General features: G+C 41.6%; 1 protein-coding gene across 1 annotated transcript in view; it reads left to right on the forward strand.

Annotated features, from left to right (window-relative positions):
- SLF1 (SMC5-SMC6 complex localization factor 1) overlaps nucleotides 1-16,626 on the forward strand; it is a 64,792-nt gene that overhangs the window by 32,358 nt on the left and 15,808 nt on the right. The window contains exons 8-9 of the mRNA XM_018560519.1: nucleotides 9,645-9,800; nucleotides 15,974-16,140. Of these exons, the coding sequence (XP_018416021.1) occupies nucleotides 9,645-9,800; nucleotides 15,974-16,140 (323 nt within the window). The remainder of the gene's footprint in view (nucleotides 1-9,644; nucleotides 9,801-15,973; nucleotides 16,141-16,626) is intronic.

Below are 16,626 nucleotides of genomic sequence, written 5' to 3' on the forward strand. Positions count from 1 at the left end.
AACACTGCGTGAGATTGTAACAGCTTATGCAGTGGTGATTAAGTTAGTAAATATAGGCCTTCTGAGGGCTGCAGAAAAGTGTTGTTTTTTAAAGTTTCTGACACACCTCCAGGTTGTATCCATGACAGCCTGGGCGCACAGTAAGAGGGTTGAATGATGCTGGCTATCATTCAGACTGGAAGATGAGCAGCACTGAATCTTATAACAGTAAGTCTGTGGGGAACAGCACTGCCAATAAGGTGAGCATTTAAGCAAAGGCTTATTTTTTTAATTGAATGTTAAAAGTGCAAAGCTGCATATAAAAATGCCAGCTGGTGCAGCTGTATACCCCCTTTAGCTCTTTAAATTTATAAAGTTGCTATTTGGACTTTTTTTCTTCTTGTGTAAAATGCCTGAAATAATAAAATACACCAAATAACAGGCACAAAATTGGAAAGGGCATCTAATTATTTTATGGATTTATTTTATATCTTTTTTAAACCTTTATGAATGGAAATGTATTTGTAAATCCACAAGGTTGCATCTGCCATCTGCTGCTCTTGCACCTGAGAGACATATGGAACACATTGCCGTGTTCAATACCTACTGCCCCCCTGCAATGACACTTGGTCATCTCTAGCCACATTCACTGTCAACCTGCTTGCCTTGAGTCCATAACCCACCTGCTCAGGTTATGTGAGACCCCTTGGAGGCCCTGTATTTCTGTTACGTACCTTCTGGGAGTCCGGATGTGAGAGGAGGCTTCCCTTGCACCTTGTTTCCTGGGAGACTCTGAGGATGGGAACAGAGCCCAGCGGGACAACAAGTGGCAGGAGTGCCAGGGGTGTTGAGCACCGTGCAAGCTGTAATCCAATGGGCAATCCGAGGTCAGGTTCCAAGCGGGCAATTCCAGTACAAAAGGGGTCAGGCAGAAGAATGGTCAAATAACAGTTCCGTGGTCAAGGCAGGCAGAATTCAAGGTTTGTCTAGGAAGTCCGGGTCACAAGGATCAAGCAAGATATCAACAAACTGGAACAAGGATTAGCTGACAATAAACCAGCAACATGGTGGTACTGCTGCTGGGTTTATATAGGGCCAGTGATGTAATTTCCTGTGCGCCATCATGGCAGATTTTTATGCTGATGGATTACTGCTTCTGCGCATGCGCGAGATGGCGCATCTTCTTCCGCGCAGGTTACTGTTTCTGCGCATGCGCGGGATGGGGTGTTCCCCAACAGCACGGGAACGTGCAGGCCGCACATGCGCAGATGGCGGGGATCCATTACAATTTCACTTTGAGTAGGTTTTGTTATTCCACTATTGTCAACTACAGCATGTCTGACAGCGCAGTCATCACACAAGTCCTGTTCTGCTCGCAGTTCACTCTTTGACTGTGAAAGGGACAGTTGCATTTGAATATCCTGTTCTTCTCTCTGGTTTTGGCCTCAGACCCTTATCCAAGCCCTCTCTTTCCTCTTCAGGTTTTCCACTGTTTCTTTTCTGATAGTGCAATTTTCTCCTCTATTATGTAGGGTGTCATGTCCCAGCTTTCACAGTCTTTGCGCTGATGTGCTGTTTTTGTTATCTCCAAACGTCGCTTTAGCCACGCCGTGATGCTGTGCATTGTGGCCAAACATTTCCACTTTGGTCTCATCTGTCCAGAGGACATTGTTCTAGAAGTCTTGTGGTCTGTTCAGAAGAAACTTTGCAAACCTAAGCCATGCTGCCATGTTCTTTTTCTCCTGCAACCCTTCCAAACAAACCATAATTGTTCAGTATTTTTCTAATTGTACTGTCATGAACTTCAACATTTGACATGCTAACTGAGTATAATCTGAGATGTAACTTTGGTGTTTTTTTGTTTTTGTTTTTTTGCAATTTCTCTGAGCATTGGGGTACATTTCCTGGGACATCCACTCCTGGGAAGCTTGGCAACTGTCTTGAATGTTTTCCACTTGTGAATAATCTTCCTCACTGTAGAATGAGGGACTTTAAATTGTTTGGAGATTACCGTATTACCCTTCCCAGATTTATGGGCAGCAACAATTTCTTCTCTAAGATCACTGCTAATGTCTTGCCTCCTTGGTATTGTGTTAACACACACCTGAATGCTCAAGACCAGCAAACTGCTAAAACTTCAGCTTTTATAGAGTTGGTCACACTTGCTGATGATCAAATATTTAAGGGCGTTTCTTTAGAAGCACCTGGCTGCTACTTAGCCTTCTAATTCCTATGAAAGCAGTAAGGGTGCACTTAGTTTTTTACACTAGAGGGTGCATTTTCTTTATTTCTTCATCAAATGTCTGTAGGTGGAGAATGCTCTTAAAGCAGAATTTTATGTATTAACCCTTGCTGTGGGGCTACCCCCGCACTGCCTAACAAGGGTTAACTGCTCGTTTGTGTCTAGGTTAAACAAAAACCCCAAATAATTACTCACCCAAAGCTCCAAGCTGGCTTCTTCTTACACCAGTCCCTGGAATGTCTCCCCCTCCCTCCCTCTGCAGGGTCTGAGGTCCAGGTAATCATCACTTCTATACACTGTTCATAGACATGAGGACGCTGAGGAACATTCCAATCGGCTGCGGAGGCGGGGACAGGCTGAAACTTTGGGTGAATATATAATTGTTATTTTAGCACCTAGATAACTCTTGCAGTGTGGGAGTAGCCCCACTGCAAGTGTTATTGGAAAAAACTTCCTGGAGTTCTACTTTACACCAATATTTCATGAATTTGGCTTAAAGTTAAGCAACATCAAAAGGTGATCCAATGATATGAATTTTGCCAATATACTGTACTGTATATTGGTCAGTAGCTGTATTAGTTGAGTGGGATTTCGTAGATTTGATGGTAATTTTGTGACATATCTTTGTAAATAAAAGTCAGTAAACTGCGATCAATTGGTAGTGATGAAAATTGTCTGATATTATAGATCTTCCAGGGGGAAGTCTGTAAGTGATTTGTGAATTTTTTTCATACAACAAAAGTAGCGCAGGGTGGGGGCTGTGGTGGAATTCCTTTTCTAAATATGTTGTTGGCATGGGATACATTGATTCACTTTTCTGTTCTCTGGGGGGGTTATGAGTGAGTTCAGAATAGTAATGGTGGTAGTTTAATATTCTATAGGCCACCTTAAGGTAATCACCTCTGTTCTGTAGTACTATTCCGCCTCCTTTGTCAGCATTAATTACTAAATCTCTATTTCTCTTTAAAATATCTGGGGCTCATTTTGTTTAGTTTTTTTTTGTTTTGAGTGGATGCATTTTGGTGCAAGTTCACCTTTTCCTATTTTCTGGAAGTTCCCCATTACCAGTGTATGAAAACAGTGTATGCCATTTTCATTTATTGGTGACTGGGTAAACGCTGTACTGTATTTCTCTTTTTTCTTTTTTAATGGGGTTCTATTACATCTTTTACAGTGTAATGTTCAGGAATAGAGAATGCGGTTATTTGCTGGCTCATCTTCCTGGGTTATGATCGGTAGGATTGCAGAAGGAATTGACTTTTGTTTTTTTAGTTCTTTTATAGCAAATTATCCTTTTTAAAATAAGTTTTCTTTTATCATTATTTTTATATGCATGTGATAATTTAAAGCATATCTAATACCAAAACATTTTTTAGTTTTGGGTACCATCGGGAAGGTCTGTCAGATTTTTATTGCTATGCCGCTAGCTGGAAGATTTAACTGTCTCTAATTGTCCTGGTGACCATTGTTCCCTGGACTGAATGTGATGGACCAATTCATAAGGTCTCGCACTTTCAGTTTTTTATTTCTACCTAGATACTTTTTTGTATATTTATTGAATGGGGGTATGCTTTCAAACAATGTATGCACATATGTTTATTTACAGAATTTGGAGCCCTCAGTGCAATGGCTATACCTACTGGAAACCCTAGTGATACCCTCTAATTCAAACTTTTGCAAGTCCCTTTAGACTATCATCAGTTCACTGTAAGAAGCAGATAGAGATAACGCTTGGTTTTCCAATGTGACACACTCAACACTTGCCTCAGGTGAACATTTAACTTCCCTGTCCTTCCAGATTGTGATAAAATCACTGAAATCTGTGAAAGCCCTGAAACTAACTAGATTCTCAGGCACTTATTTGAACATTTCTGGCCCTTATCTGACTACTCCTGTAGCTGAATTTTAGACAAGATTTTTTTGTTGGTGCTTTTCAAGGTATTTATTTAAATGTTGATATGTGCAGCTAACATGGACTGTGCAGGTACATTTGACTTATGCTATTTTATAATATATTAAAACATAAATTAAGGAAATATCCAAATTCCTAATTTTTTTATTTGTTCATGTTTATTTGGTTTATGTTAAGACCTAACATTAATATCATAATGTTGACTGACTCAATGCCCTTTTCCATCACATTCTAGAAACTCTTTATCTCTTCGCACTGCATGCTAGCATTAGATCAATAACTGGGCTGAGTCTGTGTATGTACTTAAAGTCATGTTTAATTATTTCAAGTGTAATGCACATGCACTGTGACAGCAGAAACAATGCAAGAATAATAGAATATATAACTGAGAGCAGCTACCAAGCTAACATGCTCAGTATGTAAATCAGCAAAACAAAAGATTAATGCTCCTTACTTTGGAGACTCTGCCAGAAGCTCATAAACACCTCACAGGAACATCAAAGGGTTTGTGTGAACAAAAACTAAATATCAAAGGAATCAGTTCCAAATAGGCTTCTACCCTTAAATTCACGCATAGTATACATCAACTGTAAGTAACAGGATTTCATGGGAACCATCAGAGCTAAGAGAAACATTGATTATATACTTAGACTTGCTTTGAGGGGAGATAACAGATGTTCTGTCTCCATATGTGCAAATATACAGAGTTTACCATTGCTAAGGAAAGCAAATCATGTTTCTCTTTGTTTCTTAATATTATTTAATGTCACATTGGCATTTTCCTTTTTATTGATTTATCAATATTAAGCGTACTACACATTTGCTTTCACCTGCTATGTTTAGTCAAAAGGCTATTTCTAAATGTGTACTGAGATTCCTAGGCACAAATTCAGTAATATTGGATGCCACTAGAAGGATCCACAAAGCTCAAAGCCAGTGCAAAGTGAGTTTAATGGCAGCACATCTACAGAGGAAAAAATGCTTAAAGGGTGTGAATGGGCAACATTTAAAAAAAAAAAAAATATACAGTATATGAAGAACAGCTGTCCCATGTGCGATTATTTCAGCACATCTTCTTCTCCACAACTCCTTGTTTTTATTCTCAGCACTCCCCTCTTGTTCTAGCTGCCTACTCTTGCTCCTCCTCTTCTGCTATTTTATTGCAGCAGAGGCAGTGTTGTCTCGCTTACTACAGGAAGTTAGAAGCTGACTGCATTCTTGGCAAGATCATTAGGTATTTTTTTTCCATGTCTTAGTCCACTGAGGGATACAGGAACTTAGACTGTCAGGTATAGCGCTGCCTACAGGAAAATTGGACACTGGCAACAACAAAAAAAGTGGGCCAGCCCAGTATAACCCTTTCTGCTAGCATGCTGCAGTTCTTTGCTTGTGTCCTAGGACTACCTTTTTTCATGATTCAGATTCCAGCTACATAGCTTCTGAACTGATCTCTATATCCAGCTATCTGTATTGGCCTTTCCTAAGCCTGACTTTGGAGTGCCATATCTGAACCCCCCTGGACCATATGTTCTGGGGCTAGCCACATCTGGAGTACGCGGTCCAGTTTTGGTCGCCGGTACTGAGAAGGGATGTCCTTGAACTGGAGAGAGTCCAGCGGAGGGCAACCAAACTAATTAGGGGAATGGAGGACCAGAGCTATGAGACAAGGCTTCTGACCTTAAACATGTTTACGCTGGAATTAAGGGGGGATATGATTTTCATGTACAAGATGTTCAATGGTGACAGCAACATTGGCAACAAACTGTTTGAGATTAACTCCATTACAAAGACTAGAGGCCACCACCTAAAGTTGGTGGAGACAAAATTCCAGCACAATGGGCGAAGAGGGTTCTTTACAGTAAGAGCGGTTAAGGTCTGGAACTCACTGCTATCGGCAGTGATTTCAGCCAAGAGTGTAGATTTGTTCAAGAAACGTTTGGACAATTTCTTGAGGGACCGTAATATCCAGGGATACCAGTATCCCTAAGAATGAGATGATGCGTGGACCTATATGGGTTGGACTTGATGGATGGATGTCTTTATTCAACCCCAAATACTATGTAATGTGATCTTTTGGGCTTTGCATTGTGACACTTTCCAAACTTGCATGTACTGTAAAGTCAGCAACAGAGATTTCTGCAGGTCCAGGGCAGTGGCACAGCCCCAGGTGTGACCCTGATTCTAAAGAGACTCACTTTGAGAGAAGGCTGTGCAGGCCATGCACCAAGAGCTAGCTGGTTACCTGACCTACTTGGCACTGTTTTAAACTTTACTTTTCTGTCACTTTTACCTTGAAAGGGGTTAATACTGAGGGATTGAGTGGTGATGTCATCTGCTGGGTGGAGTGTCGCAACAAAGTGTTTACCATCCCAGTGAAAAAAGCAGCTCCTCATTGAAGGCAAAGAAGAGTCCTTTTAATTTTATTACTTCCAGACCTCAACTTCCAAAGCCAAACCCAAATCTGGTTTCCAGCCCACCGGCAAACCCTGGGCTTCCCCCTTCTTTCCCATACCTTTCAACTTGAGTGGATGTCTGTTTTTCTTTGCGGACACTTGACCAACCAGCGTCTTAGATGCTTGAGTGCGGGGACTGGTTTACAGGCGCTACAAACTACAAATCTGCCCTCTCCCCAGCTCATTACTTCCAACCTACCTGTGTTACCCCACAGATTAACAGATCTCCGTGCAAACCTTGTGGGTGTTCTGGATTAAGGTGTCATTACCCAGTCCCTGTGGTAGAGCAGTTCCAGGGGTTCTACTTAGGGATGCAGAGATACCGAGTACCGATACTTTTCCAGCTACTGGACTAGAGGCAAACTCAAATGTTAGGAGGCAGCTGTCATTTTAAAGGAGCATTGGCTGTGGGGCTCCTGGGATTTGTGCATCCCTGTTTTAATGTGGGTAAAACAATACAGACTAATGACTTCAGGACAGTGATCTAGTGCCAGGGCCCAGTGGCAGCTGAAACCGTGTAAGCTCTTGTGAAAATGCCAAATATCGGCACTAGTATCTGAATTGGTATCTGTGCATCCCTAGTTCTACTACAACCTGTTCAAAGTTCACAAACTAAAAAAGGGCATGTATACCCACGTTGGATTTTAAGGTAAGACTCTAGTCTCAGAATTAACCCTGTGTCCCTCAATGAACTCTAAGAAAAGGATTTTATGATAACTACAAAAATCCTGTCAAAGCCAACAGTGAGATCCTGTCATAGCAACAGGGCTTGGGTAAATTATGCTGGATAGCAAAGCAGGCTGAAATACTTTTTCACTTTTGTCCTGTTAATCCTATGGGTCCAAGTTTGGTTTATCTGTCTTACTTTAATGTGCCAACCTCCTAGGACTGAATGGTTCCTGAATTGTACATTTGATTGTCTGCCACTGCCTTTGCAATGCAAACATTCCAAGCAAGCACACCAACATTTTTATTTATCATTGTTAATTGTAGAACGATCTACGGTAATACTCGCACTCACAGCAATTTTGTAGGCAATTTCAACCAGGTGCCAATCACAAAAATACTTTACATTTTCAAAAGCTTCTAAGAGCACTTAGGAAATATGTAAACTTTTGGTGGTAGAACTGCTTAATCTGTTAGATTATTTTTGCCAATAATGACCCTTGTTGAAAGGAATTAAAGTGTCTGAAGATTGAACAGGTAAGCATACATTTTAGGGTGTGTTTTCACCAGTTTGTAAGTCAGCAGATCAGTGTTTCAAGTGGATTCTAGTGTGAGATCAGTTTTGATGAATAGATTTTGATTTACACATTTACATATGACTTTTGTACGTATTGTATGGATACAATGTAATTGTTTGCCTAATGTCCTATTTCTTTGACAGTTCTAAAGTGAATAATTGCTTTTACATTGAATCCTAAAGCCCAGTTTTAATTGTCTAATAAGTAGATAGCTTTTTATTGGAAGCAAATTAGTGAGCTTTTATATGATTGAGAATTTTCTGCAGGTAATAACTTCCTTGACTGGTGCACAAGGATGGCCATTAAAATAATCTGCATATCACCCAACACTAATCATTAGCTTAAGAATGTAGCAATTCCTGGAAAGGAGGATAGTAATAATGTGTAAGCTTCTCAATGCTGAAAGAAAGTAGATAAGCTTGGATTTATAAAAGGTTCTGCAACTATCCTCTAAACTATGCATAGAATACTAAAGTGCATTTTATCTATTACTTTTTTTGTTTTAACCAGTAGTTCAAAGCTCAGTCCTGACCAAAACCATTTTGTAAGCTGGGGAGCGGTTTACTTGGGGAAATGCTAGAACATTTCTAACCTTTTTCAAGCCTGCCTACAAGTTCAAAAAATTGTATGCCTGTCTGCAGTCACAAATTGGCTGTAATGGGTCCTGATTGATGAAAAACTGATAGCTAAATTACAAAATGCCCAAATTTCGTAAATTACAAAATGCCCAAATTTCGTAAGGTCTGGGACCTGTGGGTCTTCAATTTCCTTCTGTCTGATTTTGACAAACGGCTATTGGAACTTTGATGCTTGTTACTCCCCACCTGAGATCATGGGACTCCCTTGGCCATTCTGGCCTTCGTCCTTTATCTCTCCTCTATCTCCTTTTTCTTTTTATCCCTTCTCTTTTCATGTTTATCTTTGTTTGCTACTCTTATTTGCCAGTTGTTTGTTCCCTTATTTTTCGTAGCTCTGGTTATCCTGTCACCCAACACTTTATATGCAAAGAACCCCAGATGTTTGAATATCATGTAATGGTGGTTATAGGTTCAGTATGTTGTTGTATTTATGCAGACTGAAGTAGATATGTGCTGTCTGTTTGTGCTTTGTTCTTTTGTTATTGAACATTGCTAATAGTAAAAAAATAAATAATTGGGAGGGGAAAAGGAAGAGATGGCCAAGTACAGTAGGTAGTATTTTCAGATACTGGGCAGTGGAATTCAGATACTCAGCACGACCCTGACTGATTCCCAATAAAGCACCTGAGGCGACAACAAATTATTTTCTCTGTACTTTTCATAACTATTGCATTCTTATGACTGACACAACAAAGAAAGCTGTTGTTTGCTCAAGGGAGCAAAGCTGTTGCGTTGCTGCTAATTCCTGAATGAAAGAAACCTGTCATCAGGGAAGTTTCAACAAGCTTGCTCCGGTGATGGACTGCAATATCAGGTTCAGTTTACTAATTTCTATTGAGATTGTAGTCCAGCATGGGAGGGAGCTTGGAGCGGTGGCTACTTTACAACAACACAAGAAAACTTGGAGAACAAAAGTAGCCACCTTCCAGAAGGAAGGGCAGTGTCACCATGAATTTATAGATGATTTGAGGATCTACAGAGTGGTGCACAAATAAGGTACATTTTAGTTAATTGTTAATGTATTTGAATGTATTTTTAAGATTTAACTGAGTTTTAGTTTTACTCTAAAGCCAGGGGGTCAGCCAAAGGGATAGGTAACCACAATTTTCACTAGTAGGTAAGCAATGATAGCCTCTGTATTTCTTTAGTGAAAGGTTTGCTTTTGATTCCTGTTAGGTTAAACATAAGGAAATTGGGCGATCAAGTTGGAACAGAATTGAAGAACTAATAGAAGGACAGTTCTTCACAGAAGCATTTGGGGAAATTGAAAGTCTCCTACCTTCGCTGTTCCCTCAGAAATGTTTCATGTCTCTGCTCCAGCACTTTATTCAGGTGATTTTTCTTCTTTTCATAATAAACAAATATACTGCTAATTTTGTAGATGCTGTTATTCTATTCAGTAGCATTACAAGATGCTTCTTGTTGTTTAAAATGTATTTTCTTCAGGAATAAAAATTGTCCACACATTGACACCAGCATGTTGATCAGCTGTCACTTATGGGAAAACTGTACATAGATCAGCTGAGATGCATTTGTATAACTTGTGGTCATGCTTGGCAATCTGTTGGGAAGGTGACTGCCACTAGCCTAAACAAAGTGGTGGTTACTGCTCACTGGTCATCTCTGGACAAATGGTTGATGACGTGACAAACCTCATTACAGGACCCAGGACAGTATTCAGGGACATAGAGTTATGCTGCCGCTTTCAGGAGGTTGAACACTGGCAAAACAGAACTGAAGACAGCCCAGAATAACCCCTCCCACTCTCAGCAAGCCTTAGTTTTTTGTGCTGGTGTCCCAAAAAAACATATTCTCTGAGAAAAGCTACCCACTTTTCTTTTCATCAATATAATGTTTCTTCTAAAAAATGTCTTCAAAAGCTATAGAGCCGTTGGAGCTCCTGTTTGCAGCTTTCCAGATCAGCTAATCCTTGGCATAGCCTTGGGGGCTGTACTTGGAGCCTGCCATGAGATAGGTGCAGGGCCAGCCTGTGTCTTCTAGTCTTCTAGCACTAGACTCTGCTTTTGGTGCTCACCGAGGCACATGGTGAAATGCGATAAGGTAGCTGCAGAGCTCTACATGCCCAGGGCCTCGGTTCCCCAAACCGGGTAAACCCTGTCCCTAAAACTTTAGGGGGTATACCCATTGGGATGGCGAAGATCCTGAGGAGGGCATGTATTGTCCCCCCCGCTTCTGCCTGAGTCAACAGGAGAAGACATCTGCAGAAAGACAGCATCTGGGTGTGCTAAATGTCACCTTGCGAATCCCCTAAAAGGCTAACTGATTGTGCTGCTGTTTGTGCCGCTCTCTGTCATCGGAAACTGAGGGCTGCGACCATTTTTGGCAACCTTTCCTGGGCTCCACCATTTAGTTGAGCCCTACTGAACATGCAAGCTTCTCTTGCCTGCGCAGGATCCGGTCACTCACTCCCCACTGCCACTCAACACCACCACCACCTGGACTTGGGCTCCCTGCTTCCTCCAGTGAGGTTTACATTTGGCAGTTGGCTCATGAGAACCCCTAGCATCACACCACCCCTACGGACCCTGGCACAGATATTGTGGATTACTGTCCCCTGCCTGAGTCGCGGCACACCTCCGAGTCTCCATTAACCCCTTCGAGGGTGATGCTTTCCTCCTGCTTACATAATGCTATAGTTCCCACTTCTCAGACATCAATAGACACTGGAATGCGACATTTATTACTATCGTATCAAAGCATATCGCTAAAACATCAATGTACACACACACAAAGAAAAACAACAAAAAGACCAACCAAAACCAAACACAAAACACACCCAAAATACAAAATCTACAAATAGTGGTCAAATGATCTCATAAATAGTTTTTACAGTCCAGAGAAGTTCAAATCATGCTGGCTGTAACCCCTTATACTGTATGTGGTCTTCCACCCCATCTACTTGTAATGCAGTCTTGCATATGGGGAGCTCCTAAAAACCGTGTGCTTCACAACTGGCCCCAGATTCAATCCATCAATGAAAACCGAAGGTGAGTAAGTGTATGTAACATCTCAGCCTTCGTGGAGTAAAACGCATGAACTGTGTGAGAAGGTTAGAGACTATTCAGAAAAATGCATCATATGATGTTAACGGAGCCATGCCTCTCATATATTGCCTGTGTGCCAAAGCAGCATAGTTTGATGCATCCCAAAGCATGCATAGTTGTGCATCCTGGGGTTTCCAAATCGAAAAACACCCTGTTGCACAACCCCAAGGCGTTGTAATAAGACCATCTGCAGAAGCCCAATATCCATGAGCCCCATCCGACATGTGCTCAAATCACACATAATCCATGATATTATTAATGCAGTTTCCAAAAGAAATCATAGTACATAGATGGATCTCACCAAATCCTATCAGGTTTCACAGTCTCCATTGATGTCTGAAAAGTGGGAACTATAGCATTATGTAATGTATACCAGTGCCGATACTTGGCATTTTCATGACAACTATCAGGGTTGCAGAAGTTGCAAGTGGGACCTGGCTCTGGCACTCCACCACTGTCCTGAAATCATTAGTCTGTATTGTTTTAGAAAAACTGTCACATGACAATAAACAAAAATGTATCAGTACTTGTAAGTACTTGGGCAAGTATCAGTACTTGTATTTGCAAAAATGGTATCAGTGCATCCCTTTTATATTTATAAAACCAAAATCATACATTAAAACAGAGATGTACAAATCACAGGAGCTCCGTGTGCACTTACAAATGACAGCTGCCTCCCTAACTTTTGAATTTTTCTCCAGTCTAGTCTTGGAGCTTGAAAAGTATCTGTACTTGTACCGAGTACGGTACTTGGTATCGGTGCATCCCTAGTAATATTATTACAATTTGACACTCTGGCACTATGGAACAGACAGTTTTTAATAGTTTCAGATATTATTTAGGTGTAATCTACGGGTAAATGATAATCCCAGCAACCAGGCTCCACCATATAGTTCCCCCCAGGTTTTATATCTTCTAAAGCTGTAGTATGCACCAGGATCTTCTGAATGTCCTACCAAACTAATAGAATGTCCTCCTTCAACCCCTGCATTGGGTTCATTACATCGGCAAGTGAAAAGTTACATGTATTTACCGCTGCAATTATACCTCCCAATGTAGGCTCTCTGAATGATTAATTGTAGGAGCAGTTAGATTACTCACGGTTTGTGCTGATTCACTAGTATCCATGGTGCATTTGAAAGTCACCTGTGCTGGGGTTAGTGGCAGGGTGGATTCATGTGCCAAAATTAGCCTGATGACTAGATGGTGATTCCACCATTTTTAGTGTTGCATTTCTGATTGGTTTATGGGCAATTCCCCCCCCCCCCCCCAAAAGCTTTGCAGTCTCCTTTCCTTTATGGGGATGCACACCACCATCACTTCCATCTTACTCTTTTCAGCCCACTATCGCCTTCGTTGACTCTTCTTTCTTTTCCTAGTCATATTTCCACCACCCTCCCTCTCCACCTTTTACTCCTCTCCCTCTCACATCCGCTGAGCTTCTCATAGCCCTAATTGGCAGCATCACAGCTCGTTTCTATCACCAGTCAGGCAGCTCACACAGTCTCACCGAACAGTTCCTTTCCAATCCTTCAGCTGTCCACACTCAGATCGGAGCCAGCCTCACACCACAGCCAGTACAGGCCAGCAGCACTAGACAAGGATTGTCATGCAGGATAGTCGGCAGGAGCCTCAGCGTGCACGTCCGCTTACATCCCTGCCCAGACCACCCCCCACTTTTATAACTTTGCTTTCAGGCTTCCTCCTGCTTATCCAGGTAGGATTCCGACTGCAGGGTTTCATTCTTGTGGTGGATCTCGCCATTCCAGCCTTAACAATATGTTAACTGTCCCTGTGGAGGCCTTCTAAAAATCTTATTTGCCCTTAACAGCCCTGGACCTGCAACCTGCCATTGCTACCATGTCCATTTATCAGACCTTGGCTGTCTGGTCCAAGGTCATCTCCCAGAACCCTGGTTCGGTCTTATCGAACTCCAAGCTTCTTCAACACCTGAAGCTCTTTCCCATGGCTCTTCTCTACTGCGTACATGGAGTGGGGGATATTATGCGCCAAATATCCAGAATGGATCTCCAGTCAGTTCATATGAGGAGGACTCTTTGACTGAAGTGTTAGTCTGCTGAACTTCAATACAAGAAGCACCTCTTGCATATTTCTTTCTCTGGGCCTAAGAGAATTTCTTTTCATCCCTCACAGGTCTCTAGGTCCAAGGGGAACCATGGTTCTCAGTCCCACCCCAAAAACCTGAAACTCCAAATCTTCCCAGTCCGTGAGTACATTCTCCTCCAAATGAGAGGACACCCCACTTGTCCAAGGAGGTTACAGACTAGAATTTTAGTCTCTGTCCTGCTTCATGTTATCAAACTTGTCTCATGGGTGGTCATTGCCTTTGTGCAGGAAAAGTATAGGTTTCAGGGGTTCTTTTCAAACCTGTTTTCGGTCCCCAAACCCAAGAGGGACATGCACCCCATTCAACTTCTTTCTCCAGGCGCAGAAATTCCACATTGAATCTGCCAACCATTGCTTTCCTTCATTTTGCAGAGGTCCTTTCCTCAGTAGACATCAAGGAGGCTTTCTTTTACATATTCCCGTCTTCCTGGCACATCATTGTTTCCTGCATTTTTTTATGGGTGAACAACATTTCCATTTTTTTGCCCTTTTTAGCTTGTACATTACACCTCAGGCTTTGTTTTGTTTTTAGGATATTCCCATAATGTGATATCCTAATTTATCTGCAAGCAGTGAGTGTTGACTTTGCCAGGCAATGTTATGCAGACCATGCAGACCTTGAGCAGTTTTGGGTGGATCCCTATCTCCAGAAGAATCGAGGAGTCGGCCTACCTTTTGTTTCTGCATTAGGGGTCTGGGTCTGAAGGTGGCCTTATTGGAGGCAGTGCCAGGTGCCTAATTTTACTCCAGATGCTGCAACTCAACATGCTGTCAGTGCGGGACAAGCAAGTACAGTTTCTGGGCCATCCCATTTGTTTGAGCAGCAAGACCAAGCTTGCCCTGATGTAATCGGTGACAAAGCGAGCACTGGGGACAGGGAGATCCTTTTTAACACCGTTCTGGAAAGTCATCAAGTTGGTAGCCAGGCTGTCCACCTGATGGGCGCCCTAAATATTCTCTTGATGCAGGGGAAAAGGGCTCTGGAGGAAACTCATCTTCCGATCAATGTTCCGGTTAGCGATTAGGTTGTGCCTCCAACATCAGCCCCTTTGAGTGTAGACCATCTGACCAGAGATCAATCAGACAGTGCCATGACAGTGACATACATCAATCATCAGGGAGGAACCAGAAGTCTTGCAGCTCAGAGAGAAGCAGATCTAGTTCTGGCCTCATTGGAACTAAACGTCCTGGCCCTGTCCATCGTGCAGTCTCCAGAGGTGGAGAATTGGCAGGCAGACTTCCACAGTTATCAAATTCTGGAGAGTGGTCTCTACACCCCGACGATTCAACATCGTATCTTCTTATGGCCTTTTTCCTGTGACAGCCGAGTCAACCTGAGTGTTTGTTTGCCGCTTCTTGGGCTTCTCAGCATCTGGATTCTGTTTCTCAGATTTGAAGGCTGCCACCTGATCTTCGGTTTATACGTTTGTTATATTTTACCAGGTGGACGTTCAATCCCCGGCAGATGCCAGCCTTGGTCGTAAGGTTCTTTAGGCAGCTCTGTTCACCTGTTGTTTTTTTCGATGGGCCTGTTAGTTTTCTTGCTGTGCTGCCCTACCCTCATTCGGACTGCTTTTGGACATCCCTATGTTCCTAAATGCTGTCCTATGTCCTGGAAACAAGAAAATAGAATTTTTGTCTTACCTGTAAAATCCTGTTAGAGTACATTAAAGGACACGGCTCACACCCCTCTGTTCTTATGATCCACTCCTTCTAATGCTTGCTACAAAACTGATTTTCTGTGAGTGGGAGGGGTTATTTAGGTTTTGTTTGTCAGTGTCCAATCTCCTGACGGCAGCAGCATAACCCTATGTTCCTGAATACTGACTTGTGTCCTGTAATGTACTCCCAAGAAAATGATTATACAGGGAAGGCCAAAATCCTATTTTATTGTACACGCTGGTGAAATATGAAAATGTATTTAAACGGACCAAGAGGCCTCTAATTTTTTAACCCTACTACAGTAAAGTCACTGAAGAATTCTCAAGGCTGCTATTGTTTCTTCACTTTGACTTTGCTCTAAATAAGATTGACTAGAATATTGTAGACCCCAACCTTTATATCTATTGTGAATTACAATACAATGTTTGAAATGTTTCTTTGAAATTGCTGTTCAAAAAACTGCTATTAGCAATTTCAGGTGTGAGCTCCTTCAATCAGAACATTGTGTTTCATTAAGATTAGAGTCCTCAATCATTCTATAAAATTTACATTATCCTTGTATGTGAACATTGTATATCCATTCTGCATTCTCATTGCTCCTGTTAATCTGTGCATATTAAAAAAAACTTGTGAATGATTTGTTTTTTACAGGGAAATGTAGACGTCAGCCATTTTGGTCGATTCTTTGGTGTGTTTTCCAACCTCTTATATTATCATCCTCCATGGGAATCTGTTTACATGTCCCAGTTCTACCTTAATATTCTTCAGTGTCCTGTTTGTAAAAAGGGGACCTGGTCCTTCATCGAAGCCCTTATACGGTAATGATTTTAAGCTGGAGAAAGGAGACACTTTGTAGACATACCCACACAGAAACCCATAAGAGTAAATGTTTCTCTGGACTGACTCTTGTTAGATAAAATTTTATTGGTTTCCATGGTTTACTGCATGTTGCACATCATTGTTTCATTGTGAACTTCTTTTCATTTACACGACTGTGTCTACATAATTGCAGAAAAGTTATTAAAAATCAGTTTCCGTTAACGAGCACACTGACATTTTGTCTGGATCTTTTCCTAGGCCTTTACTACCAAGTTTAATATGAAGCATTATATAGCAATCATCCTGAAAACCCAGGACTGTAGATTTAGAATTTATTTAGAGTTCAGGAATTTGAGGTAGACTATTGTTTTTTGTGTGGGTCTTAAACTTGATGTAATTTTGAGGGACATTGTAAATACTTTAACAATTATGTTCTGAAACAGTTATTCTTTGTTGCAAGTGGCTTTTTAAATGCCTTCATGCTT

Source organism: Nanorana parkeri, unplaced genomic scaffold, assembly GCF_000935625.1.
Source record: "Nanorana parkeri isolate BGI_ZX_2015 unplaced genomic scaffold, ASM93562v1 scaffold462, whole genome shotgun sequence".
In the NCBI taxonomy this organism is placed as follows: Eukaryota; Metazoa; Chordata; class Amphibia; order Anura; family Dicroglossidae; genus Nanorana; species Nanorana parkeri.